Source organism: Thalassophryne amazonica, chromosome 16, assembly GCF_902500255.1.
Source record: "Thalassophryne amazonica chromosome 16, fThaAma1.1, whole genome shotgun sequence".
Classification (NCBI taxonomy): Eukaryota; Metazoa; Chordata; class Actinopteri; order Batrachoidiformes; family Batrachoididae; genus Thalassophryne; species Thalassophryne amazonica.
In genome coordinates, this window is record NC_047118.1 from 65,675,456 (window position 1) to 65,703,315 (window position 27,860).

General features: G+C 39.6%; 2 protein-coding genes across 4 annotated transcripts; one reads left to right on the forward strand and one right to left on the reverse strand.

Annotated features, from left to right (window-relative positions):
• Positions 1-18,258, reverse strand: LOC117527229 (peroxisomal membrane protein PMP34). 2 transcript variants are annotated; one of them, XM_034189453.1, is made up of 9 exons: positions 18,026-18,258; positions 13,654-13,714; positions 11,833-11,899; positions 7,714-7,868; positions 7,365-7,481; positions 2,277-2,422; positions 2,035-2,130; positions 975-1,057; positions 1-900 (listed from the first exon to the last, which is right to left on the reverse strand). In XM_034189453.1, exons 1-9 carry the CDS (start codon positions 18,098-18,100, stop codon positions 750-752), a joined length of 951 nt encoding a protein of 316 aa, XP_034045344.1. In that variant the 5' UTR covers positions 18,101-18,258; the 3' UTR covers positions 1-749. The 2 variants fall into 2 exon arrangements, with proteins under 2 accessions (XP_034045344.1, XP_034045345.1); XM_034189454.1 differs by lacking the exons at positions 1-900; positions 975-1,057 and adding an exon at positions 1,296-1,812.
• Positions 18,229-27,552, forward strand: anks4b (ankyrin repeat and sterile alpha motif domain containing 4B). 2 transcript variants are annotated; one of them, XM_034189452.1, is made up of 3 exons: positions 18,229-18,364; positions 19,556-19,740; positions 26,451-27,552. In XM_034189452.1, the coding sequence occupies exons 2-3, from the start codon at positions 19,580-19,582 to the stop codon at positions 27,550-27,552; spliced, it is 1,263 nt and encodes a 420-aa protein (XP_034045343.1). In that variant the 5' UTR covers positions 18,229-18,364; positions 19,556-19,579. The 2 variants fall into 2 exon arrangements, with proteins under 2 accessions (XP_034045343.1, XP_034045342.1); XM_034189451.1 differs by lacking the exon at positions 18,229-18,364 and having other exon boundaries at positions 19,284-19,740.
• The last annotated feature ends 308 nt before the right edge of the window (positions 27,553-27,860 follow it).

The following is a 27,860-nucleotide window of genomic DNA, read 5'->3' on the forward strand; positions in this document are numbered from 1 at the left end:
TATGGGATGTCTCTAACCAGCAATCCTAATGCTCCAATCACAATGTTACACTGCCAACAGGACATACAAATAACAAAACACACCATGACAACAACAGACAAGTAAGTGCACTGTGGTTGTAAAGTGTTAAGTCATTACAGCAGATAAATCACAATACGCATACTTTAAAATTTAGAGGCACTTTGTAAAAAAAAAAAAAATAATAATAATAATGGAAGGATTGTGTACTCATTCATTATAGTCCCCATTTACATGAATATATATATGTATATATATACACATACATACACACACACACACACACACACACTTCAAGTCAACAGGAACTAAAGGTAAATTAAAAATTATGAGTAATCATTTATTAATGGTGTTCATGGTATTTATTTTTACGTTAATGAATTATAAAGATACTGAACACATTCAATGCTTACTTCACTTTTCATTCTGTTAATACTTAATGCATTAACTAACAAACCCAAAGAATGATTACTAAGCACCTTAGTTAACTCTTAATTAACTGTTAAGAATCAATGTCATTGCACTCTTATAAGTTGAACTGCAGTGAAAATCTGGTATGAGATTCTTGGTGAATGTTTAAAAACAGTTTTGATCATTAAATTAAGACACTGTTTTCCTTGGAATGATACCGTTTGGTCCGAATTATGGCCAGACTACTGATGCGAAATAATGACCCTGTTGTCACCCTGGTTGTCTAGTGTAAAACAAATCGAAAGTCGTATTTTATTCTTCTAGGAGTGCTGCAGTTTCTTGTTCAGGCCCATGACTTTGAAGATAACAGCAGTGATCTTCTCATAGATGACAAACATAAGAGCAGAAGTCAGTACTGTCTGCAGCAGTTTAGCCTCCAAACCTTTGTACAAACCAAGAACGCCGTGTTTCCTTAAAGAAAAACACAGGTAATCAGCGGTCATGTCGTATTTAAACAGTGGCCTCACAGCAACACCATCACTCACCTGATCCTGTCCATCAACAGGGAGAATATGTTCGAGACACTTCCCAACACGCCGCTCGTGCCATCACTTCTGTACTGACCAAACTGGTGACAAAACACACAGATCTTAATTGCCTATTTATTTACTAAAAGATTTAAGCAAATTTAGTGATAGTGTGATTTGACCCCTCATTTGATATATTTTTGGTGGAAGGCCCATTGGTAGATTAAAAAAACAACAACAAAAAAAACAAATACCATATTTTCCGGAGTACAAGTCACACCTGTTTAAAAAAAAAAAAACACGCACCAGAGTGTAAGTCACAAAACTAAGAGAAAAAAAATTGCGACTTATACCCCAGATAATGCGGTAACCAGATCTCTAAACCAAACTCCAAGGATCACACAAAGGTTCATTTTCTGCAGGGCTAAAATCGTACTATCATTTTGTCAAGACTAGTAGAATTCAGCTGTATTAACCCTTTTCTTTATTTCATAAGCATGTGGCAACATGCAGAGACATCTGTTTGTTCAGTTATGCCATTCAGCAATAGAGATCACGATCTCCTACCGCAACAATAATCATTGCTATTTTCACAGAGTTGAAATTTAAAAAAAAAAGTTCTCAATATGTTATCTGAGCTAATTCTACATGTAAAGCGTTCATGATTGCAGTGAAATGTAAAAGCTAATCTGAACACATACTGAATGCCAAAGAGCTTACTATTACTGCTAGTTTGAAATTATCAGGATGGAAATGATTACCAGTAGAACCATATGGCAGTGTTGTAGCTTTATACTCTGCTCTGGCCTTAAGGCTTGCGTTTATGTTTCCAAATGTTCCACTTGATTTGCTCCCTCTGGTATTGAAACATAATAAAACACACATGAATGAAAAGCTACACTTTAGGGTCTGAATATGCACTCGTGTATACATTGCTGATACTTTTAAGTACAGCAACAAACTGTAATGTCAACTTAAAATACATCACCACAACACAAATTTGGGTAATATACACTACCACTTTAACAGTTGTTAATGCTGAAAAGGTCTTGAAAATTTCTCCCAGAACAGGATTTACCCGCAGGATGGCCTGAACTGTCTGAAGAGGATAAGTTGCCGTCGTGGCAACAGCCTTGGCGATGGCGCCGATGAGGAATATCTGTGCTGATGAAATCTGGAGAGAGTGCATAGTGTTTAAATCTTTTTTTTAAAGAATCCAACTTTCAAATAAAGTAACTTTTTTTTTTTTTTAACATTGTAGATAAACATCCAGGTTACAGGACTATGTATCCATGCCATCAACGCCTCTTGCCCTCTCACCTTTCTCCCTCCTCTCCCCGCTTTCCTCTTCATGGCTTCATAGAACATGAATTGAACGGCCGGGTTAAGGACGAGGATCAACGAGGGCAGTGTTCCGTTCCACAGAGTTCTCACCCCCTCGTTGGATATAATCTGCAAGAAAGCATCTGAGACGAAAACAGTTTTTAGAAAAGAACACTTTTGGTGAGAGTAAAAAAAACAAAAAACTTCCTATTTCAGTAGTTAAAAATAAATCATCTTCGGTTAAGCATTAGGTGGTCAAATTTATGCTGATGTCTCACCGGACCAAGGACCATCATTTCGGTCTTGACCAAGTTTTAAAGTAAGAAATTGGTGGACATCCTGGTTTTCCCTAACGCAAGGCAATTCTTTAAAGACTTTGTGTATGAGATTACCTGCAGTTATCAGCATGTACAACTGAGTATCATCAGCATAGCAGTGACAAGTAATCCCATAATGCCGCAGTATGTGCCCAAGGGGTGGTATAGCACCCTTGGGCATGTGTCCGCAGGGCACTACAGCACCCCTTTAGGCACATGCTGCAGTGTTGTGGTATAAAAGCAGGGGGCCTAAGACGGATGTGGAACCCCGTATTCCATGTCACCAAGACAAGACTAGAGGCAATGTTGCTGTATAGAACACAGTGAGAACGACTGGTTAGTAGGTAAGATGTCAGCCATGCAAGGACATACCCAATAATCCCAAAATGATTCTCTTAAATAATGGTTTAATTACTGCAGATTTGAAACATTTAGGAACAGACCCAGATTAATCATTTCCAGCATATTAGGCCCATGAGTAGGCCACAGGTCTTTAAACAGGTTTTTGGTGTAGGGTCGAAAAGACAGCTTGTGCTTTCGCAAAAGCTACAAGTTTTGTCAGCAGAAAAAAAAATTTGGTAAAACTAGGTGATGTATCCATGATGGCACCCACATCAATATCAGGGTGCAGTGGCCGGAATAAGGCATGCTGGGATATATTTAACCTAATATCTTTTTGTTTTTCTGAAAGTAATCTAACAAATATTGGGCTGTAAACAGACAGTGACTTACAAGTGGTTGACCATAAATTGCCACTGTGTTGAACAGGACCTTTGAATTATGCTTATTTTTGTCAATCAAATCAGAGTAGTAGGCCTGTTATGTAGCCAGTAGTGTATGCTTATAGTCTAGAATAGCATCATGCCATGCTAGGTGAAATAGTTCTAGTTCGGAACCATGCCATTTTCGCTCTAGACCAGGGGTGGCCAAGTTCGGTCCTTGAGAACCACCTTCCTGACACTCTTAGTTGTCTCCCTGCTCCAACACACCTGACTCCAGTGAAAGGCTCGTAATGAGCCTTTCACTGGATTCAGGTGTGTTGGAGCAGGGAGACAACTAAGAGTGTCAGGAAGGGGGCTCTCGAGGACCGAACTTGGTCACCCCGCTTTAGACGTAGGCTTGAGGCCATGTAAGTAATCACTGAATCAAGGCGAGTGTGTTTTTGCAGGGCTGGTTTTAATGTAGGTGGAGCACTTATGTCCAGTATGCAGTGGTGGGCACAGTTCTGCTAATCGCTCATTACTGAAGCTAACATTGTCATTCGTGGATTAGCTTTTCAGATAACTTTGAAAACCATCAGTGGATTAATTAGCTTCCACTAAATTTATTTCCGCTAACTTTCAGTATGCTAACATTTCTTTGCTGGCATGGTGAGCAAGACTACATGGTCAAAAACATTTGTAAACCTAAAATCAAAGAATAATTCCTGTCTGTTGCATGTTTTGCAACAGCCAGGCTGCCATATGGAACTCAGCCCTCCCCCAGCAGAAGGAAGTGTGCAGGTGGGCTGGCTGGCTGCCGCTGGAAACAAAATGTCATTTACTTTCAACATAGAGCAGCTCAGACAGCGGCAGAAGAGGTAAATCGCAACGTCCTTTTCACTCATGGTCTCAATAAAACTCTTCACCAAACTAACTACATTCCTTGAACTATAAAAACACAACAAATCTATAACACTAACAACACTGCTAAATGAGCATGTACTACAATAATCAACAAACCCCGAGCTTCCATAATGCATTGCTGCAATGCATTATGATCGACAGTGTGTCTGCTTCAAAGACAGCTTGTATGTGCAAACCTTTTTTCTTTTTTTTTTTAAATGAAAAGACACTTATTTATGGAGTTAAATTTGTCTCATTAATACCTGCAAATGCACAGAGGGTGATCTACAAATAGTCCTTGATTTGTACACGTTTTGTAATCCACAAACAAATTTCTGATTTTTAACTTGTGTTCGTTTTTACAAACGGATGTGTAAGTGTCATTTTTTTTTCCATTTGTAAAAAAAAAAGAAGAAAAAAAAAGCCATTTGCAAAACTGAAAATTCTGTTTGTGAAGTGTGACTCAGCATGTTGATCACCAATCACATGTTGGCTGCTATTCAGTCCCATCCACTAGATGGCAGTGTTCTATGCATTTTTACGGGGTGGGTGGAATGATGAGAAAAAACTGATTTCCCCTAATGCCTTTATGGCGCTTGTGTCGGTTTAGTGCTCAAACCTTCAGAATTAGCGCATTACTTAAAGTGCAATATTTTTACTTGGGTGCATAAAGACAAAAGTGCTGGCTCATTGTGTTTTGGGTTTGTGATTGCTTTGGTGCTTAAACTCGAAACTGGTTTATCAGTCTCCAGTGTGCCGAGTCAATACTAAAAGTTAGTGGTTAGCGGTAACTTCTGCAAATTTTTTTAGGGGTTTAGCGTTATAAAAGTTAACTTTTCAGGTCGTGGATTAGTGGTTAATGAAGCTAACTTCTCAGCTGTGCCCACCACTGACAATATGGTCATGAGCACCGAGTTTAAGCTGTCCACAAAACTGTCTACTGATTGGTCATTTTCTGAAAGTGACGCTAAGATATCAGGCAGTCTGGCTCCAATTTCAATTGTAGTTGAGTTAATGTGTTGCCGTGTTGTTAAATAAGTTTCTTGTTTCAGTGGACAAGACAAAGACTGTAAACTTAATAAGTGAGTGATCTGAAACCACTGACTTAAGAGACACAATGCCAATAAATGTGCCAGTGATACCATGAATGAGGACCAAATCCAGGGTATTTCCACTACTGTGAGTCAAAGCCTGAATGCATTGCTGGAATCCTAATACATCTAATAATGTCCATGAATGATTTACAGAGTGGGTCAGAAGGCTTATTTATGTGAATGTTGAAGTCACCGACAATCATTGCTATTGGCATGGGTTGCCAGATTAGAGAAAAACAAACAAAAATTAATCTAAGAAGGGGCCATATATAATGTGACAAAATAACATGGTTGATTTTTATTCTTCTGACCTTGGTTATACGTAGTATCCTGGGCAGAGCAGAGAGTCAAATGTAAAATGAATTATATTTTAGACCCCCAAGAACCAGTAAGACAAATCCAGATTTACAGTTGTATGCAAAAGTTTGGTTACCCCTGATGATTTTCATGATTTTTCCTTTATAAGTCATTGGTTGTCTGGATCAGAAATTTCAGTTAAATATATCATATAGCGGATGAACACACTGATATTTGAAAAGTGAAATGAAGTTCCTAGTATTTACAGAAAGTGTTCAATAATTATTTAAACAAAATGAGGTATTTGCATGAATTTGGGCACCTTTGTCATTTTACTGATTTGAATACATTTAACACTAATTATCAGAACACAAAACTGGTTTGGTAAGCTCACTGACCCTTGACCTCCTTACACAGGTGAATCCAATCATGAGGTGGCCAATCATTTAAGGTGGCCGTTTACAAATGTTTCTTCTCTTTGCATCTCTTCTAATGAGTGGCAACATGGGAGCCTCTAAACAATTCTCAAATGACCTGAAAACAACATCATGGTTTAGGGCAGGGGTGGCCAAGTTCGGACCTCGAGAGCTACCTTCCTGACACTCTTAGTTGTCTCCCTGCTCCAACACACCTGAATCCAATGAAAGGCTCATTAAAAGTCTGCTAACGAGTCCAGCATCAGCAAGTCACAATGACCCCAGAAAGAGGGTCAGTTATCAATAAAACTAAAGCCTTGCTGTCTACAAAACTGCGCCAGCCCCCTACTCAATGATGTCAGCCTACTAAATGCGTCATTATTCCTCTGAAAGGGAAGGGGACCAGTGACTGTTAATTGATGTTGACATCTTTCTAGCAAGTCCTCTCTATGTTCATTTTTGTGACCTCCAATTATTTAAATTTTAAATTATTTATATAGCGCCAAATCACAACAAAGTCGCCTCAAGGTGTTTGCTCTGGTGCTTCACACAAGTAGACCTTACTTGTGTGAAGCACCAGAGCAAACACAGGCGACAGTGGTAAGGAAAAACTCCCTTTGAGGAAGAAACCTCAAGCAGATATGACTCAAAGGGGTGACCCTCTGCTTGGAGCATGCTACCGACAGAAATTACAAAACAATTCACAAAATGAATATACAGGAAATGCTGCCGGTGCACAGGACAGGAGGATTTCTGGAACAGATACCGCACCAATCTCTGGATGGAGCCATACCGCAAACAGAGAGGGAAAAAAGAAAAAGACAAAAAAAAAAAAAACGGAATCAGCCATCAGACAACAAATACAGGTATAATTTGTCAGCCTTAAGCAACAAGAAAAACAAAAGAAATACTAAGGTGATCGCGGCCACTAGCCCTAAGCTTCACTAAAAGACCCGGAATTTAAATGAAGTTGAGGCTGCGGCACACTCCGTTTCCTAATAAAATATAAGAGTAAAAAGCGTAGTACCATACTATGCCAGTATGCTAGCCATATGAAAGAGAAAATAAGTGCATTTTAAGTCTTGACTTGAAAGTATCTACAGAATCTGACTGTTTTATTGATGCAGGGAGATCATTCCACAGAACAGGGGCACGATAAGAGAGAGCTCTGTGACCTGCAGACTTTTTTCTCACCCTAGGGACACAAAGTAGTCCTGCACCCTGAGAATGCAAAGCCCGGGCCGGTACATAGGGTTTAATTAGGAGTATCTCATCCTAATATCATTATCATTGGCACCGTGTCCATAAACATAAACATCCACATTTGAACTCGAAGACACACACATTACACACATACCAAATATGCCAGTGTAATGAGTCTGGTGGAGATCTTCGTTTCTGAACTTGACCCCCTGGAGTTTCAGTCGAGTGTTGACCACCCACATGGGAGTGGTCAGGATCACATTCACAGCCCCTGAATTAAAACACATTGTTAGTGTGTTTGAATGTACCGTTTATGTGAGCATGGACTGCAGATTAAGATGAGCTGAGTAGGCCGTCCTCAAAAACTGAGTGAGCGTGCACAAAGGAGACTAGTGAGGGAAGCCACCAAGACACCCACAACAATGTTTATGTAATTATGAATGAGTTAGCGGCTGCAGTTACAGCAACTATGCATATAACTTAAGTGTTGCTGAATGAGTCACCTGATATGATCCCCATGAGCAGGTCTTTGCCTGGTCTGGACTTGTGCATGCCAGAAGCTGTCATCTTCTTCAGACTGTTGAACGTGTAGAAATAGACAAAGTTGGAGCAGCAGAGGCTCGAGATAACTGGGAACCATCCTCTATACCAAGAAAGCCTAGAAGCAGCAGAAAAGACCATCAAAAGACTTTCGAAAAGGAAGTATAAAGCTCTTTCAAAGCAATTATTGAGCAGGAGTGGTGGCCAATTAGTTCAGTGCACTTGTTTCCAGAGTAGAAGGTTCCTGGTTCAAGACCACCCCTGCTCATTCTCCATATAATGTGGACAGAGCATCCTGTGTAAAATTTGTGCCAAAGCGGGAAGAACAATGAGCAAGAAGGCCTCCAGGTTCAAGGCCATCCATGACCCATTCTCCTTACACACCCGGAGTCAGGAAGTGCACATTTTGTGACAAATAAATATAGGTGCTGCAGTGAACCTGGGCAAAAATGAGAAGCCAAAATAAATGCTGTAACCGGTCATATAGTCAATATTTTCAATAACGATGCAGGTTTTAAATTAAATTGCTCTCAAGTGTTTTAAAAAAATCTTAAAGATCTGGTGTTACTGCTGATTTTATAAAATGATTTATGTTCAAATATTTGTGGAGTTATTTGTTAGTAGAACAATAGCAGCCGGTCTGCTCTGTCTAAGCCTGATCCCATCAGATCTCAGAAGCTAAGCAGTGTGGCATCTGGTTAGTACTTAGATGGGAGACCTCTATGGAACACCAGCAGCTGTGTGTTTCTCCAGGTAAAACTGGAGTTGTCAGGAAGGGCATCCGGCGTAAAACTTGTGCCAAATGCCAGTGCGGATCTGGTTCTGTCCGCTGTGGCGACCCAGAACAAAAAGGGAGCAGCTGACTGGACAACAACATTTGTTGGTAGAATAATCATTTAGTATTTTAATAGGACGCTATATTTGTGATGCTTCATCTTGAGTCAGAAATTTAAAGGCTGATGTGTCACATGACAAAATGAGCACAAATGTACTTTGATCCAGAGTTCCACAGCTAGAGGTTTAGAATATATGTGGTCAATGGTCAGAGAATTAGTTACTCATTGCTGACGGTATGACTTCTAAAGAATGTTGCTGCAGTTAACTTACACAAGTGCATTTCAAAAAATTTGAATATCATGAAAAAGTTTATTTAACAAAGTGAAAAATTTATATATTCTAGACTCAACACATAAACAAATATTTCATGCATTAAAAATTAATTTGAAAGATTACTGCCGACAGCTAAGGGAAAAAAGTATCTAAAAATATTAGAGTATTTAATTTCAAGTTTGAGTAATTGCAGTGTAAATACCATGATTCTCAGTCTGGGTCAGCACCACACTTACAGGAAAGACTACAGATTTGTCCAGAAGACACTCACTGACCCCCTCCATAAGAAGGGTCATTACTGAAAGGGCTGACTGTTCACAGAGCACTGTATAAAAGCAAATTCATGGAAAGTTGACTCGAGGTGGGAAAAGACACACAAGCAACAGGGATGGGTGCAGCCTTGAGAAGACTGTCAAGCAAACCTGATTCAAGAACTTGTGGGAACTTCACAAGGAGTGGATTGAGGTTGGAGTCAGTGCATCAAGAGCCACCAGGCACAGACTTGTCCAGGAAATGGGCTACAAGTGTCGCATTCCCAGTGTCAAGTCACTCCTGAACCAGAGACATGTCAGAAGTGTCTTACATGGGCTAAGGAGCAAAAGAACTGGACATTGCTCAGTGGTCCAAAGTCCTCTTTTCAAATGAAAGTAAATTTTGGATTTCATTTGGAAATCAAGGCCATAGTGTCTGGGGGAAGAGTAGAGAAACACAGAATCCAAGTTGCTTGAAGTCCAGTGTGAAGTTTCCATAGTCTGCAATGATTTAGGGAATCATGTCATCTCCTGGTGTTGGTCCACTGTGTTTTATTAAGTTCAGAGTAATGCAGTCGTCTGCCAGGAGAGTGAAGAGCTCTTCATGTTTCCATCTGCTGACAGGCTTTATGGAGATGCTGATTTCCTTTTCCAACAGGATTTGGCACCTTCCCATGGTGCCAAAACTACCAGCAACTGGTCTGCTGACCACAGTAGTACTGTACTTGATTGGCCTCATAAACATTACCTCATAAATTCTTTGGGGTATTGTCAAGAGGAAGACAAGAGACACCAGACATAACAATACAGACAAGCAGAAGGTCACTAACAAAGCAACTTGGACTTCCACAAGAACTCAGCAGTGCCACAGGCTGATCGCCTCCATACTATTCTGCACCGATTCAGGAATTCATTCAAAAGGAGCCACAACACAGAGAACATAAATAAACATACTGTACATTTCAGGAGGTTGACATTTCATGTATTATAAATACTATGGTTTTTTTAATGATCATATGAAATATTTTAATATTATGAAATATTTCCTTTTTTGGAGCAGTAAGCCATACTTATCTAAATACAAAAAATACATATATTGGAATACTTTAGTTTATATGTAGTGTCCATAATATATACAATTTTCACTTTCTTATATAACAAAAGTTTTTAATGATATTCTAATTTTTTATAAATATACCTGTTTGCTAGTGATCATACGAGGTCTGTTAGAAAAGTATCCGACCTTATTATTTTTTTCAAAAACCATATAGATTTGAATCACGTGTGATTGCGTCAGACAAGCTTGAACCCTCCTGCGCATGCGTGAGTTTTTTCATGCCTGTCGGTTGCGTCATTCGCCTGTGAGCAGGCTTTGAGTGAGGTGTGGTCCACCCCTCTCGTCGTTTTTTTATTGCGAATAAATGTCTGAACGATTTGGAGCTTTGCTGCATCAATTTTTTCCAGAAACTGTGAGAGACCTCCAGGTGGACACCGTTCGAAAAATTAATATGGCTTTCAGGGACGATTTTATGGGGATTAAACAGATTACGGGGTGTTACTGCCACTTTAAGGACGGCCCACAACTGCTGAGAGTGCAGCGCGCTCCCAGCCCCCATCGACAGGCTGACACCCCGCTGGAACAACCAGATCATTTCCAACGTGAAAGCTTTGTTGATCCGGGACCTCGTCTGACTTTCACAAAAAGGCAGAAGATGTGGACATCAACACTTTTTCCAGCACATTCCACCGTTACAGGAGTTTTTTTTCATGGAAAGAAAAGCGGAGGGACGCGCCACAGAGCCGTTCATTACGCGGGACAAAACCACCTCGGTGTTGGTCTCTCAGGACAGCTTTCAGGTGGATTTCAGACATTACGGTTGCTTTCCAGTCGTGTGAATATCCGATTGTGATTGTGCATGAGCTGGACATGCCAGAACATGTCCCGTGAGGCTTCATCAGGGCGTTGCTTTGCGCCGAGCGGCTGCACTGCGACACGCGGTGGAGCAGCTTCTCTTTCCATGACAAAAACTCCTGTAACAGTGAAATGTGCCGTTCATTTTTAAACTGGACGCTGTCTTGATCCGGTATGTCATTTGACTAGCACAGTAATTGTGAAAAGACGTGGACATCAGCACTTTTCCGGCACATTAAGACAGACGTGCGGAGGAGTTCCGTGCGTCGCGGTGCAGCCGCTCGGCGCAAAGCAGCACCATGATGAAGCCTCACGGGACATGTTCTGGCATGTCCAGCTCATGCACAATCACAATCGGATATTCACACGACTGGAAAGCAACCGGAATCCGGCAGAAATCCACCTGAAAGCTGTCCTGAGAGACCAACACCGAGGTGGTTTTGTCCCGCGTAATGAACGGCTCCGTGGCGTGTCCCTCCGCTTTTCTTTCCATGAAAAGAAAAAAAAAACTCCTGTAACAGTGGAATGTGCCGGAAAAAGTGCTGATGTCCACATCTTCTGCCTTTTTGTGAAAGTCAGACGAGGTCCCGGATCAACAAAGCTTTCACGTTGGAAATGATCTGGTTGTTCCAGCGGGGCGGCCTGCCGCGCTCTCAGCAGTTGTGGGCCGTCTTTAAAGCGACAGTAACACCCCGTAATCTGTTTAATCCCCATAAAATCGTCCCCGAAAGCCACTTTGATTCTGCATAATGAAAAATCATGTGACTGCTTATAATTTCGTCATTCTGACCAAAACAAACTATACTTACAGACCCTCTTCCTTCGCTATTTCAGCCAACATGACAGGAGTGGATTTTGACTTCCGATTCTCATCCACTGGAAGGGGGGAAGCAAAAAAAAAAAAAAAAAAAAAAAAAAAAAAAAAACAGAAAAAAGGAGGTGAAATCAGTGGCCACAGCTTTCATAACGAAAATATTTTTACTCTGCAATAAAGTTCATACTCATCATTTAAATTTAAGAGTCTTCTTCATCAGACAGCTGATAAGACACAGTGCATCTGGAAAGTATTCATGGATAAAATGAATTTTTCTCCCTTCAAAATTCTACACATAATACCCCCTAATGACAATGTGAACAAAAGTTTTTTTTGGGGGGGGGGAGTTGCAAATTTATTAAAGATGATAGTAATAAAAAAACTAATAAATGTACATAAGTTTTCACATCTTTTGCTATGAAGCTCAAAATTGAGCTCAGGTGCCTCCTGTTTCCACTGATCATCCTTAAGATGTTTCTACAGCATAACTGGAGTCCACCTGGGGTAAATTCTGTTGATTGGACATGATTTGGAAAGACACACCTGTGTACATATAAGGTCCCACAGTTGACAGTGCATGTCAGAGCACAAACCAAGCATAAAGTCAAAGGAATTGTCTGTAGACCTCTGAGACAGGATTGTCTCGAGGTACAAATCTGGGTAATGGTACAGAAACATTTCTGCTGCGTAGAAGGTCCCAATGAACAGTGACCTCCACCATCCATAAATGGAAGACGTTCAGATCCACCAGGACTCTTCCTAGAACTGGCCGGCCATCTAAACTAAGCGATTGGGGCAGAAGGGCCTTAGTCAGGGAGGTGACCAAGAACCTGATGGTCACTCTGTCAGAGCTCCAGCATTCCTGTGTGGAGAGAGGAGAAACTTCCAGAAGGACAACCATCTCTGCAGCAATCCACCAATCAGGCCTGTATGGTGGAGTGGGCAGACAGAAGCCACTCAGTAAAAGGCACATGGCAGCCCATCTGGAGTTTGCCAAAAGGCAACTGAAGAACTCTTAGACCATGAGAACCAAAAATCTCTGGTCTGATCACACAAAGACTGAACTCTTTGGTGTGAATTCCAGGCATCATGTTTGGAGGAAACCAGGCACCATCCCTACAGTGAAGCATGGTGGTGGCAGCATCATGCTGTGGGGATGTTTTTCAGCGGCAGGAACTGGGAGAGTCAGGGTGAAAGGTGAACGCAGCAAAGTACAGGGACATCCTGGATGAAATCCTGCTCCAGAGCGCTCTTAACCTCAGTCTGGGGTTCATCTTTCAGCAGGACAGTGACCCTAAGCACACAGCCAAGATATCAAAGGACTGGCTTCAGGACAACTCTGTGAATGTCCTTGAATGGCCCAGCCAGAGCCCAGACCTGAATCCGATTGAACAGCTCTGAAGAGATTTGAAAATGGCTGTGCGTCGAAGCTCCCGTCCAACCTGATGGAGTTTGAGAGGTGCTGCAAAGAGGAATGGGCAAAACTGCCCAAAGATAGGTGCACCAAGCTTGTGGCATCATATTCAAGAAGATTTGAGGCTGTAATTGCTGCCAAAGGTGCATCAACAAAGTATTGAGCAAAGGGTGTGAATACTTATGTACAAGTGACTTCTTTGTTGTTGTTTTTTTAATAAATTTGAAAAAAAAAAACACATTCATTTTGTCATTATGGGGTTCTGTGACTAGAATTTTGAAGGGGAAAAAAAAGAGTTTACTCCATTTTGAAATAAGACTGTAACATAAAATGTGGAAAAAGTGAAGCACTGTGAATACTTTCTAGATGCACTGTTCATTAAAGATAAAACCTCCAACTCACCCTGCAGTCGACTTTTGGCCGTGTCCAATGGAAAGAAGATGGTCATAGCTGTCATGCTCCCCTGAAAGGAACTGTAGCATTATTCACTGAAGGATGGTTGCAAAAAATAATTTCATGGTCAAATTAGATGGCACTGATTTACTTACAATTAAACATTTCATTTTCAAATCTGTAAAAAATGTGTAAAATTTAACTAAAGGTTTTTCAAAATAATACAAATTAAAAAAAAAGAAGACAGAAATGCATACTAAAACAGAAGAAATAATAAAATCATAGGAAGCTTGAAACAAACACGGATTAAAGAGATTTTAAAAAGTGAAAAATATAAATAAATGAGTTGAAATTACAGGATAAATTCTTAATATACAGTTATATATGTACCCTTAGCTAAATCAAAAATAAACTCACACTCACTAAGGGCTTTGTTATACATTAGGGCCCCTTCACACATAACACAAAAGATGCAGAAACCGGAAGAACATTCGCGAACCAAACACAAAATGGGAAACCACGAACCATCAGGCGCATGCACAAACACAGTATGACCAAATGTGACATGTTGCACCATATCGCACCGCTGATGTGGAGAAAAATAAAATCAAAACTAGCTGTATAATTATCACTGGGTTATGAAGGGGACGCAATATTGAATCCCACAGTTAAATAAGAAATAAATGCCACTCACGGGATTTGAACCTGCAATTTACAAAAGCTCTGATTACCAGACGGAAACTTTACTACTGCACCACAATCACTGTCTTATAACAGGAGTGTAAAATGCCTAAAATCAACAGAGATAAACATATTTTTTTAAAAAGGGGAAAAAGCGCTGTGATGTTATGGTATATTTCTGCTGACTGAAAGTGGCATATTTGTCACACTGTTGGCTTTTCATATAGTCCTGCAGCGTGCCGCTCACAGGACGCGTCGGGCCAGGCCCGCGCACGTGTCCAGCTCGACACATGTGCCCTGTCAGACAGATGTGACATTCAGATCGCCTGCTGTGTGTCCATCTGAAGGTCTGATTAAGCTGGGACAGCCTGTCACAAAAGCAATATGTTTTTATGTGGGTCAATCCATGTCAGTTCAATGAGGGCCTCAGGCACTTTGTCTCAGATTTTCTTCAAATTTGTATCAAATATTCCCAGACTATTCAGAACAAATCTGAAGTTTGAGGCCTGTAGGCCAATTAGTTTATGAGATATGGCCAATTTAGTGTGCATGGGGTCTGCCGTTTTTTTAGGCAAAAATTATGGCTGTCATTTCTGGAGTCATGTTCAAGGTAGAATATCTCAGCAAATAATGGACTTAGAGGCCTGACATTTTCTGTGGCAGTTGTCATGGACACCCATACTTGGACTATAGTCAAACAACAGACATTGACACTAAACTGTGAAGTTTATGTATGCTCAAACTATGGAAAATATTACATTGACTATTGCGATCATCCATGTTTGAGACACTGAAGCATACCATTACACTCAAAGAAGCCTTTCCATTTCTTGGCTCCTTAATGCAGCTATACTGTCTATGAAATATGTAAATTTGGCATATCTGTGGTAAACAGTTATTGTGGGAGAAACCTCTGAAATCTGAAAAAAGCATTTTGTGGTCGAATTTTATTAGAAGAAACGCTCGTGGCCAGTAAATAAAACTCTTCAAACTGATTCCATTTTGAAGGTATTGATATCTACTTTGTGTTATAAATATGGCCTTCTTTATGAAACTCCCTTTTGTCATTTCTGAATGCTCTTTACTGTGAAATTCAAAATGCATCCTTACAATGTGAGCTAAACTGAATGGACACATCATTTGACTGCCTAAACATGCAATGGCAACTAAAATAACCATTTTTACAAGCAGTTGGCTTTTGACAAATCAGACAACGCAAACAAGACCACGAACAGCTAGCTGCTTTAGAAACTTTAGACCTTTGTGATCTCATACAAGGAGCTGAGATTACACAACCTGCATAACCCATTATAATAATAAAAGGTTTGTGATAACCTTTCTGTGACTGTTTATTCCATGTCTCAGGAGAAATTGTCACAAATTTATCTGCACGATAAAAAAATTTTATGAACTCTGAAGGAACACTGTCAAAAACTGTATCAAAAATGTTGCTAAAATATATTAAATCCTATCCAAAGCTGCTTCAAATTTGAATGAAATGTTCCCAAACCCAAGGACAATCTGTGTACAATCTGAGAAAGCGTGAACACAAAAAGACAAGAACATCATGCCCAGCAGTAATTAAGTACATATACTCAAGTACACTTTGAAGGTAGTATTCCACACTTTTACGCCAGTACACGTCAAAGTGAAATATTATTCTTTTCACTCCAGAATAATTATCTTTGTAAATTCAGATTAACAATGCAAGATATAATCTAATTTGTATCATATCAATGTGATGTGTACAGTGCTGTGAAAGTCAGTGGACCGTTGAGCTTTTACATGTTTGATTTTTTTTTTTTTTTAGAACATCTAAAAAAAAAAGGAGGCTTTTTATATTAAAATTTCTGAAATGATGCCCTTTAAACTCACAGTGAAATGTAATATCTACATCATGAATTAAAAGAAATAAAAATATAAACGCCAAAATGATGGTATGAATACACAACAGGCTGCAAGGACAGAAGGGATCGCTGTTGTTATTTACTTCCGCCTTTCCCGCGCATGCGCACACAGACGGTGGGCAGAAAACTCCAGACTCCAAGATGCAGTGAGAAAACGGGAAGATGACTTCAGACTACGTATGTGTCAATTCTTGATCCCAAAGATCAAAAGCGATATTGTGAGAAATTAAATCTTGGAGACGACGACCATGAAGGATTTCAAGTTTCTGGAGGCGTACAATTATTTCATCAGTGGCCACGTGAGGGATCGCTGGTATCAGCCTGCTGATGTCTGTCTGCGATCTTTCTGCTGTCTGGTTCCGTCTGTATGGGCTGAGTGCAGCAGCAGGACGTGCGCTGAAGTTGAGGAACTTTTTAAACGTGGTCCAAAAAAACACACCAGTGCAGTCCAGCTGGTGTGCACATCGTGCGTCAGGCTGCAGTTCACCTGTGTTGACAGACTTATTAAATGCAGTTCTGCGTGTGCGTCCATGGTTGAAAAAGTGATGGAGAAAAAACAACGAACCAAAGGTTTCTCTTTGACCAAAAAAAAAAAAGAAGAAAAAAGCCACCACAAGGAGGTGGCAGCTTTAATTATATACACATGCACGTTAGATACACTTGTGTGGATCACATATGTGTGTGTGTATATATATATATATATATATATATATATATATATACATACATACATACACATACACACACGTGTGTGTGTGTGTATATATATATATATATATATATATATATATATATATACATACATACATACACATACACACACGTGTGTGTGTGTGTGTGTATTCATACATTTATACATTTTAACAACCTGAAAGCCACCAGACCAGCTAGAACGGAACCCTGGGTTCTTGGACAGTCACCTCTGTGTTTCTTCTTGCTGGTTTTATTTCTTCCACGGCTTACAGTCATTTTAACGCAGGTGAGTCCAACTTTACACTTTGTGTTCATCCGTTTGTCTGCAAAATTGTGTTAAACTGTGTTCGATTTCAAAATGAACCGAAAATCAAATCGTTCATTTGCACCCCTCATAATAACTTCAGTCACAGCTTATCGCCTAAATGTGGAGCCGCACAGAGAAAACCAAAGGAAAAAGAAAACCGGTGTGGCTCCGCCCGGTGTATGACATCATCGCGATTCCTTCTATTGCTGCTGGTGTTCGTCAAAAAAAATTAAAGCAAGGGATAAAGGTCAGGTTTATAAGAGCCAGGCAAATATGGGGGTGTAGTTTTCAATTTGATTGGAGCATTTTTAAATTTTGACCCATGCGTAATTCTTCAGTTGAACTCCCTACCTGGCTGCCTACTGAAAATTCAAATGGCCAATCATTTTTTTTTCTCCAAAGGAGTAATGTCAAAGGTGTATTTGTGCCAAATGTGGTGTTTGTATCACCAGCTGAAGGATTGTTTTGAGCAAGTCATGATCTAATATACAAGGCTGTGTGTGTTGCCCCCAGTCGCCACGGCAAGTTTGGTGTGGATTGCGTAATTACTGTGGCTGTGCACATGGTCAGCTTTACACACACACTTATTAACTGCAACATTAAAATAATGAACATATTAATGCATCAATAACTGCATCAATAATTACAACATACATTATTCTGAAATCTACATATTGTGTGCTTTTGGCATTTTTATGATATTTTAATACTAATATTTTCTGTTAATATAAATGTCCTTGTTTGAGCTTAGAGCTGAAAAAGGGTGATGTTTAAAGGTGTGAAAGTGTCTCACCGCTGCTCCTGCCACAGCGTGAACCAGAGTTTCGTAGGTCAGGAGGCCGCCGGAGGAGGAGCCGCTGTCCGACATCACTGCACCTTCTGCCGGCCGCCGCACACACCGAGCACCGGGAACTTTAAGCGGAGCGGCCCGGGAGGGGACGCTCGAGCGCCGGCCTGGTTCTTGCTGGCGGATGCGGGTAGAGTTCAGTGCAAACAACAAACTACAAACCAGAAGCCATCATCGCTCCAATCCGGAAGAAAGAAGAGCAACAGACAAGACAAACGTCACCGCCCACCGCTCCATTCTCTAGTTCCTGATTGGCTCATCTGCTGCTGCATCTTCTTCAATTTGGTAAAACAGCGCTAGCGCCACCTCCTGGCTTGTTGTAAAAGCCGCTAAAAAGTGAACAGATGCGACAAATAGATTATAATCTATTTGTCTAATGATTCTCAAAGTGTGGGTCTTCGGCCCTTGGTCGGCCGTGAAGCTTCCGCAGGTGAGCTGAGAGTGGTCATTAAAAAATAAATAAGTACATAGAAGCTTCTTTGAGTTTAAATTTTTGCAATGAAGTTTACATTTTTATGTAAATGCTCATCTCGTCACAAAGCCACCACTTTTCATTTGTCTGAACTAGTTTAATGGAAATTTTTTAAATTTCAAAGCGGGCTTCTGCATTCTTAGGTTTGGGAATAGCTGTATTCATTGATTGACTGGGAATTATCTGTCAAGTGTCATGATTAGATTGATTACAGACCTTTATCATTATCATGTATTAAGCAAAAATGCCAATATTCTTTATTTCCAGCTGTTCAACTGTGTTGCTTTTCAGCTGTTTTTCTTCATGTGGCTGAAAATTAAATATCTTAAGTTTATGTAATCTTGGTTTAAAAAAAAAAGACATGTTTTAGGTTCTTGAAATTTAAATGTATTTATTTTTGCTATTTTACATTTGAAGAGATAAGTTGATCAAATAATTAATGAGAAAGAATCAGAATCCATAATCAAATAATCACTACGGCAAAGTAATAGTAGGACACAAAAAGCTTGAGAACTTTGGATATTATTATTGTTATTATATTATTGGCATTTTTTTCAAGCATATGATTTATAGAGTCAGTGAGTGGGTCAAAAAAAAAAAAATCCCTAAAAACCTGCATTTAGTTGTAAAAAGTTTGTGTTGTCACTGATCCAGTTTTTTTTTTTTTTTTTTACTTAATTTGCAATTATTCTTTAATATATTAGTTTCAATAAGAATGTTGGCACGTGGGCTTGTTCAAGCAGGCAGACCTTTTGTTTGTGGGTTAAAAGGTCATTTGGCCTACAGTCAGGATTGGATCAGCGCTGTTTTGCGTTGGAAGAATTGATGAGGTTCCCTTTAAAGTGACACCCAGCAGCACTGAGATGGACTTTGGTTTTATGAGCCACTGATATGTTGCCGCCCAGTGCGTCTCTGTTTTCTCAACTGTGCATCCAACAGGAAGAGAAATAAAAGTCTCAAATTTCTTTAAGCCCCTTTTCAGGTTTGTTTATGCTTCGTTGCAGGTTTGCTTTGAAAGGAGGTAAGAGATGTCTCGGTACCACAAAGCGGCGATCGATGGCTACTTGGACCTGTTGAAGGAGGCCACAAAGAAGGACCTGAACACCCCCGACGAGGACGGCATGACTCCCACCATACTGGCTGCTTTTCATGGACACGTAGATGCTCTTCAGCTGATCTGCAGCAGACAGTGAGCGAGACACACAATCACACACACAACTAAATAATCTGCTTAAATACCAAAATCTACACATCGTTTGGAATTATTGTCACATATATAACAGGAAGTGTGCAACAAATGATCATTTTATAGATGAATTTCCCAGTTGTTTTTTGCTCAAATGTTTAAAAGTGACAAAACAATCGTCACAGTTTCTAAAAGTGCAGAGTGACATCATTAAGCTTCATGTCGGCAAAGTGGCGATAGCAGGGTGTTTTTGATGGCATGTGTGTGTCTGTGGACAAGATAACTCAAAAATGGCTGGACAAATTTCCTTCAAGCTTGTTGGAAATATTACTTGGATAGTTATTTATAGGGGATCAGATTTTGGTGTAGTTTGGTCAAAGGTCAAGGAAAATATGCTTGGAAAACCACCTTTTCGTGTGTGTATTTCTCAACAACCAAGAAGCCCAGGTGGATGATCTGAAGCATATATTGATCAGAAAAATATTTGTGATTGATTGGTATGAATGACTTCATAATGATGTCACACAGAAGTCATATGTTGAAGTCGTACATAACCAAAAACACAATTACAGACGTGTATTTACTTCTACATTTATATTGTGGTGTGTAGAGCATACAGGGTATGCAACATTCCTCTGGTGCCTTTCATCTGGATTGTTTTGTCCAAATAACTCCAAATAACATAACACTCAGGAATGGATCAAATCTTCACATTTAAGCAGCTTGGAATAAGAATTTAGTGTATTTTTGCTCAAAACTGTGGCTAATTACGAATCAGTTGGTTGACTTGAGTTTAGCGTTGCAAAGTAGTTAATGAACACTGTTCTTATTTCAGAAGTGCAATAAAATCATAAATTTCGTTTGCAGGGCAAAGTGTAATGTGATTGCCCTGTATGTTTTTTATGGGAATAATAAAATACGTTATTTGATTTATATGCTTAGACAACATTTAGTATGTTGCTGTTGTCAAGTTCCTCTCTAAAAACTCATGGTTCTGTAATGTTAGGACCACCAAATCTACCTTAAAGGGTCATATTGTGAAAAAATTGACATATCTTTCTGTTATATTTAAATATTGTTGGGCATTCGTCTTAAATATTCATTGATCCTCACAAATCTGTGCATGTTAAATTCTCTGCTGTAACCAACATTTATGCCTGAAATGGCTCAATTTGGATGGTTGTGACAAATGTAACAGAAGCCCATTTATGGTCCCTGGTTGCTGTGTGCAACACGGCCACTGTTCCAGTCTTCCACGCCCACACAGACCGTAGGAATAATAGGTCATTTGTCAAAAATCTGGAAATGTTATTTAGGATATATGTCTCTAACTATGGGTTACTTTGGGCTTAAAAAAAAAAACATTCATATGTTTTTAGGACATCTGTTGACCTGTCGTTATGGACAGAGGTTTACATACATCTTGGCTAAAAACATTCGAACAGAGTTGTCAAGCAATACATTTGTTAACTCAATTAGAATTCCTACTTTATTTTTTGTAATAGTTACAAAATAGGTTCATTTCAGTTTTTCTTTACTACGTCAGATTTTCAGTTTACATACGTACACCAATATGAGTTCCTCTTTAAACAAAAGAGAATATTCCTGAAAATTCCAGAAATTTGATTTATTTTAAAAGCATCTGTATGACTAAATGGTATAATTAGGGCTTAATTAGGGAACCTTTGGCTGTTTTTAAGAGCCTACATGTAGAACCAGTGCCGTTTCAGATCTGGGGGGAATGTGAAGGATTAAAATCAAGGATTCTGGAGCAAAATCTTGCATCTAAACCAGTCAGGTTTCTCCTTAACCCCTTAACGCCTATTGTCGCATATATGCTACAATATTTGACTCAAATATGCAACATACCAAATTGACCAGTATGCCTGTTGTCGCAAATTTGCAACATACCATTATTATTATTATAACATTATAACATAAATTCATTACCAAAATACCAACATTACTATTTATTTCTTGTGCAAAAGTGAAATTAATAATCTCAACATTTACCATCTACTTAAAGGCAAAAACACACACAAAACATTTTTTATATACAGCTATATAAATTCAGGTGTTAAGGGGTTAAGAGCTATTTAAAAAAGATTCATTGTACCACAAGAAACCATGCAATCACTTTTTAAAAAATATAAGAAGATTGGGACCATACAGACTTCACATCATTGAAGAAAGAGGTCCAAATTAATACCCAGGAATTAGTAAACCTCTGTTTTGAAGGTCCAGTAGAATCTCAGGATCACAGCTATGGAGCTGATGAAGGGATTAGAGGCATCAGATAGAAATGTGACATCATCCTACATCACCATGACCTAAAATACTGTGGACTGAAGAGGAAGCTAATAACCTAAAATTTACATTAAAAAACAAAACAATAAAAGGGTACAGCTGATTACCAAGACAACAGCTGAGATCTTTTTTTAAATGCCAATTTTGGATTAAAAGTTTCCTTCTTAGTGGATGTCACATGTCTATCTGATGCCTGAAACTCCATCAGTCCATAGTTGTGATCATGAGAATCTGTTAGACCTTTAAAACAAAGGTTTGCTACTCCAATGTGAAGAAAAACTGAAATAAGGCACTTTTATGATCAGTGGCGGCGCCAGGAAATTTTTGTTGGGGGGGCTGGGGTAAAGGTTGGAGGGCCTCCACAAAATGTTATTGAAATGAACAATATATAGTAAATTGCTTTATAAATACCAATGTATATGTTTTAGTCACCCGTGCTCCTGTAAAATGTGGTATCAATGCACACACACATCACTTAGAATGATTGCAAGTTCAGTATACTTGCACATAGGTATACAAACTGAATTCAGTGAAATGGTGCTCAAGACAATACATGGAATCAACCTTACACAAATCGTCTATATCAAAGATTTATTGCCAATTTAACACTGAGGTCATAACAATTCGATAAAAGTAAGTAAAAGATATAGACTGAGAAACTTAGTTGCAAACACTATACAAAAAAAGTGATTCTTTATGAAGTTTGTATACAATCTAGCCCAAGTTACATGTAAGGCAAACAGCCAAAGAACACGTTACTTCAAAACTATGCGCCTGTTCTGGTGGTTGGGAGCAAATATTGAGACATTCTCGGCACAAAACTGCAGTTGAGATCCACAAATATGTCAGATGCTATTCACATTATTGGCAGAATTACTGGATTATTATTTTCTACTTTTTTTTACTAATAGCCCAATTTCATAGCCTTAAGAGTGTGCATATCATGAATGCTTGGTCTTGTTGGATTTGTGAGAATCTACTGAATCTACTGGTACCTTGTTTCCCATGTAACAATAAGAAATATACTCAAAACCTGGATTAATCTTTTTAGTCACATAGCACTACTATTATTCTGAACACTACTGTATGTGCAGCAGAGAAAACTGAGATTAAAGATTTGAGCCAATGTGTGGTAGCACATGTACACAACTGTGTATTAGTTTGTTGCAAAGAATGTGAATATTGCCCATCGTGAACACTGGGGAAGGAAGGAGGGCAAAACACTTTGCAACAATATGAATCAATATGTGATATCTTCTATATTGGATTTATTTTCTACCTTTTATTTTTACCCATTTCCCAATATATTAGGTCAAAGTTGGACATATGTACGATTTATCTTCATTTTTTCATTGAGGTTTCAACCAGTCAATTACTAACAGATGAGCTAATCAGCTTGTGGCAGAACAGATGGACAATGTGCAGGTTAGATGGATCAGTTTGACAACCACTGCTCTAAGGAACACACGTTTCAAATGTTTCTGTTTTTGCTATAAACTATTGTAAGTCCCTTCGGCTGCTCCCTTGTTTGCACCCGGCGTTGCCACAGCAAATCCAAGGTGGATCTGCATGTTGAATTGGCACAGGTTTTACGCCGGATGCCCTTCCTGACGTAACTCCACATTACATGGAGAAATGTGGCAGGGGTGGGATTTGAACCCGGAGCCTTCTGAACTGAAACCATGCGCATTAACCACTTGGCCACCACCCCTGACTTTTGCTATAAACTATAATTGAAGCAAAAATGTGAATGGAAACAAAATCATGACAGGTGAGGGTATAATGCAGTCTGCAACCCCACCACTAGATGGCATTAGATCTTACAAACTGTAGCTTTAATATTACTGGGTTGTCTTACCTTATGAGGTGTTAGAGGTTTTGAAATACAAGTGCGCACCTTGTCCCCTTTGGTTTTGTACCAGCATTAAACTGAAGCAGTGCCGACAGCAGCCAAAGCTTCCTGTAAAACAAAAGAGTTTTTTTATATCACTCGTCTATCTCCACCTGCATTTAAACTCCAGCAGGACAAAAATGAGTTTTGAAAAGATGATTGGTTGATATCTGGAGGTTTTAACTACTTTTTCTCACCTATGTGTCAGATGGAATTTTAAAATTTCTCTTTCGGTCATTTCCATCAGAGCAGAAGATATAACCGGCAAGGATTTATGACAAGTTGTAGACAGCAATCAAGACTTTTATTGTTGTGACCACACAGCGACACACTGGGCAACTTTTGTTCTTAATAGTTCACTTATTATATCCAGTTGTGCTGCAGTAAAAAAAATAAAGCAGAATCTATATCCAGATTCCAATTAACACTAACATTTAATGGTTTCTGTCTCTTGGCAAGTTCACCAATTTCATGTTTCGTGAAGATCAGCTGAAAACGTTTGAATAATCCAACGCAGACAAACCACAGCTCGTCTTTGGTGGTGTGTTTGTATGTTCACACCTACGTGCATGTGGGCGTATTGTTTTCAGTCCTGTGTCTCTGTTTGTTCTAATTTGGTCCAAACTTGGAATATTTGAGGGTCAGACCAAGCACAAAGTGATATGATTTTGAGAAAAATCTGTTAAAAGTAAAGGTCACAAGTCAAGGTCAAGCTCTTGGACCAGTTATACAGGGCAACCTATCCCAATATTAACAACATGTAGGACACTTTGAAATCGGAAGATTTTCTGCTGTCCACCAAAACATTTGATCACAATTTTGATCTGACACATGAGACTAAGATGAAGTATTTCCACACATTTATTATGTTAAACTAGGTCAGAAAAATTAGGAAAACACATCATTTAAATTCCATGGCTTTGTGTTATTACTTGTAATTACATTTTTAAAAATATGTATATTTTTTGGGTAATTTAGACTCTAGTGTAAAATTGAAAATAAGACATTTTTATTAACTGACTTTTAATTACCTCTAACAACCCGCCCGACAGCTGCAGCCCACACTTTGGGAATCACTGACATAGGCGACATGATTCTTGCCTGTGGTTTCCTTGTCCTGTGTCTCCCTCTTGTGACTGTTCCTGGGTTTGGTTCCCTGTGTTGTCACTGTTCTGTCTTTCTCATGCCCTTCCTGATTTATTTTGGTGATCACAGTTTCCTTGTGTGTTTTGATAGCTTTCTTCCTGTCTCCCTCCTAAGCTCTTTCCTGATTGGTGTTTACCCTCACCTGTGGTCAGTTTGTGTGATGACCTCCCTGTGTATTTATACCCCTGTGTTCCTCTCATGCTTCACATGAATGTTGTGCATTTTGTCCAATTTTTCTAATGCTTCCTCATGATTGACTTCTTGTTGTTGAATCTGGTTTTTCCCAGGTGTACTTTTGACATTGCCTGCTGCTTTTTGAACTCTGTCACAGTTATTCTGTTTTCTCACTGTGCCTAGACCTCATGCCCTGGTTTTGGACATTCCACCACCTTATCCCCTCTTGGACACTGTAGCGTGATCTTTCAGTTTTCTCTCTGTGCCAACCTCTACTCCACACTTGGGATCTGATAATAAAAACTGTTTTTACACCAGACCATTTTTATCTCTGCATTGGGATCTAAGTCATCCTCCAGATATAAAAGTAGTATGGTTATTTATATATGTATTAGCAGGGCACCCCGACGATGCCCGAGTGTGAGATTTCAAAGGCATTTGTGATTGCTTCATCTCAGACAGTATACGGTTGCAAGGCAAGTATTGATCAGTCAAGACCAAAGTTCAGTGAACAGGATTAAAGTTGCCAAACAGTGGTTGCCTCTCAATTGTTTGTCTAATAAGCAGAGAATATAGAATTGTCTTTGATTAAAGCAGTCAGTAGCATAAAAGATGAAACAGTCGCATTAAAGCCATGTTTAATCTTTCTCACTGAACTCTGATCTTGACTGATCACTCCTTTTAACCTAGTCAACATTAGGACCTAATGTTTGCTAAGTATTTGGACTTTGTGGAAGGAAGAAAGGAAGGCAGGAAGGAAACATGGTGTATGTGTGAAGGTTTTGTTGTTGTTTGTTTGTGTTGGGGGGTTGCCGTGGTTAGTGGCCACACCCACACACATCTGACTTTATATACAAGTTGGTCATTGTTAAATTCTAATATGAAGCTCAATTCACTACATGACCTTTGACTTTGGGTGACCTTGGCAAGATCAAGGACAAAATCAAAACTGTTTAACTCAACCAATATGGACCAAACATGGTGGAAGGGTTGTGTGTATGTTGAGCATAAAGTGACTCAGTTTTAGACAGAATTTATCAAGCGTCTCAACCACACTGAACCAGATATTTTGGAATCACTAAATTTAAAGAACTAATTAATTTGCATGAAAATGATAAACTGTTAAGGTGTGGTGAGTGTTGCACTTTCTCAGTTAAATATGACACTAATTTGTGTTTTCTTGTGTGTCACACAGAGGTGACCCCAACAGGAGTGACATTTGGGGAAACACGCCGCTGCATCATGCAGCCGCTAACGGCCACATGCACATCCTCAGCTTCCTGATCAACTTTGGCGCCAACCTTTTTACCTTGGACAATGAGTTCCACACTGCTATGGATGTCGCTGCGTCACGCGATCGCATGGACTGTGTGCGCTTTCTCGATGCGGCCGCCTCTAAGCAGACCAATCAAAATCCCAAAAAAGTCGCCCATTTAAAGAAAGAAGCCCAAAAGGAAGCAGAGAAACGCGTAAAACGCTGTGAGGTGGTCAAGAAGAGGCACCAGAACAAGATGGATAAAATGTACGGCGGACCAGGTAGTGGGTCTGTTTCAGAGACCAGCACGTCAACCAACGACAACCTGAGCGGTGTCAGTGAGCAGTTCTCCAAGCTTACTGCTGCCGATGCCACTGGCTCACTTAGAGCTACACTGCAGAAGAGATTTGGCAAGAAAGATAAAGGGACCCTCCAGAGACCAGGAGGTGAAGGTAATGTGATCTTCCTCAAACAGGACAATAAAACACCTGAAAATCCAGACTTTCTGGGTGTATTCAATGAGCAGGATGAGAATATGTTTGAGGGGGATAGAATGGCAGGATATGACGATGATGAAGAACCAGGTCAGGTCCAACAGTCCATCTTCAACCGGCCTGGTCTGGGAGGCCTGATTTTTATGAAGAAGATGGGGGTGGAGACAGACGACATTCCCAGTGCGAGCAATGAATCTCTTGGCTACCTTTTTCAGACAAAGATGTTTGAAGCAGAGGGAGATGATGCTGATTTTGAGGGTAATGATGCCTCTGACTTGACTTGGGATCAGGAAGAACTGGGACTGGATGATGAAGACGATGAGGAAACGTCTTCTTTGGAGGTCTTCTTGGCTGCCATTTATTTGCCAGAATTTTCACTTGCGTTCAGCAGGGAGCACCTGGACCTGGAAGCCCTCATGCTTTGCTCCGATGAAGACCTCAAAGGCATTCGCATCCAGCTTGGACCCAGGAAGAAGATCTTGGAAGCTGTTGCCCGCAGAAAGAATGCACTAGATTCTCCTGGTATCATGAAGGACAGCTTCCTGTGAAAACAAAAGATTTTTTTTTTAGTTCCGATCATGGAAAAAATGAGGTTGACATGTGGTATGAAACTAAGAGCATTAAAAAATAACTGAACTAAAAAGAATTCTTAAGTTTGAAAACATACACTTTCTGGAGAAGGAATACGATCACATATTGTTATATTTACGCTTAGAGATTATTACAAAAAACTTGTCAGCACACATGATATATAAAAAAATACAGAAAGCAATGCTAAAGTACCCTTGCCGTATGAGCAAGTAATCAATGAATGAGTGTGTAGAAAGAATGTGACCTTTTGACCACTTAAAATAAG

Coding starts and splice junctions, on each gene's coding strand:
- LOC117527229 (XM_034189453.1), bottom strand. CDS start 18,100: ATGTCGGACAGCGGCTCCTCCTCCGGCGGCCTCCTGACCTACGAAACT. Junction 11,900..13,653: donor GGCCAAAAGTCGACTGCAGG/GTGAGTTGGAGG, acceptor CCCCCCTTCCAG/TGGATGAGAATCGGAAGTCA. Junction 2,131..2,276: donor CGGGGAGAGGAGGGAGAAAG/GTGAGAGGGCAA, acceptor CACTCTCTCCAG/ATTTCATCAGCACAGATATT.
- anks4b (XM_034189452.1), top strand. CDS start 19,580: ATGTCTCGGTACCACAAAGCGGCGATCGATGGCTACTTGGACCTGTTG. Junction 19,741..26,450: donor CAGCTGATCTGCAGCAGACA/GTGAGCGAGACA, acceptor TGTGTCACACAG/AGGTGACCCCAACAGGAGTG.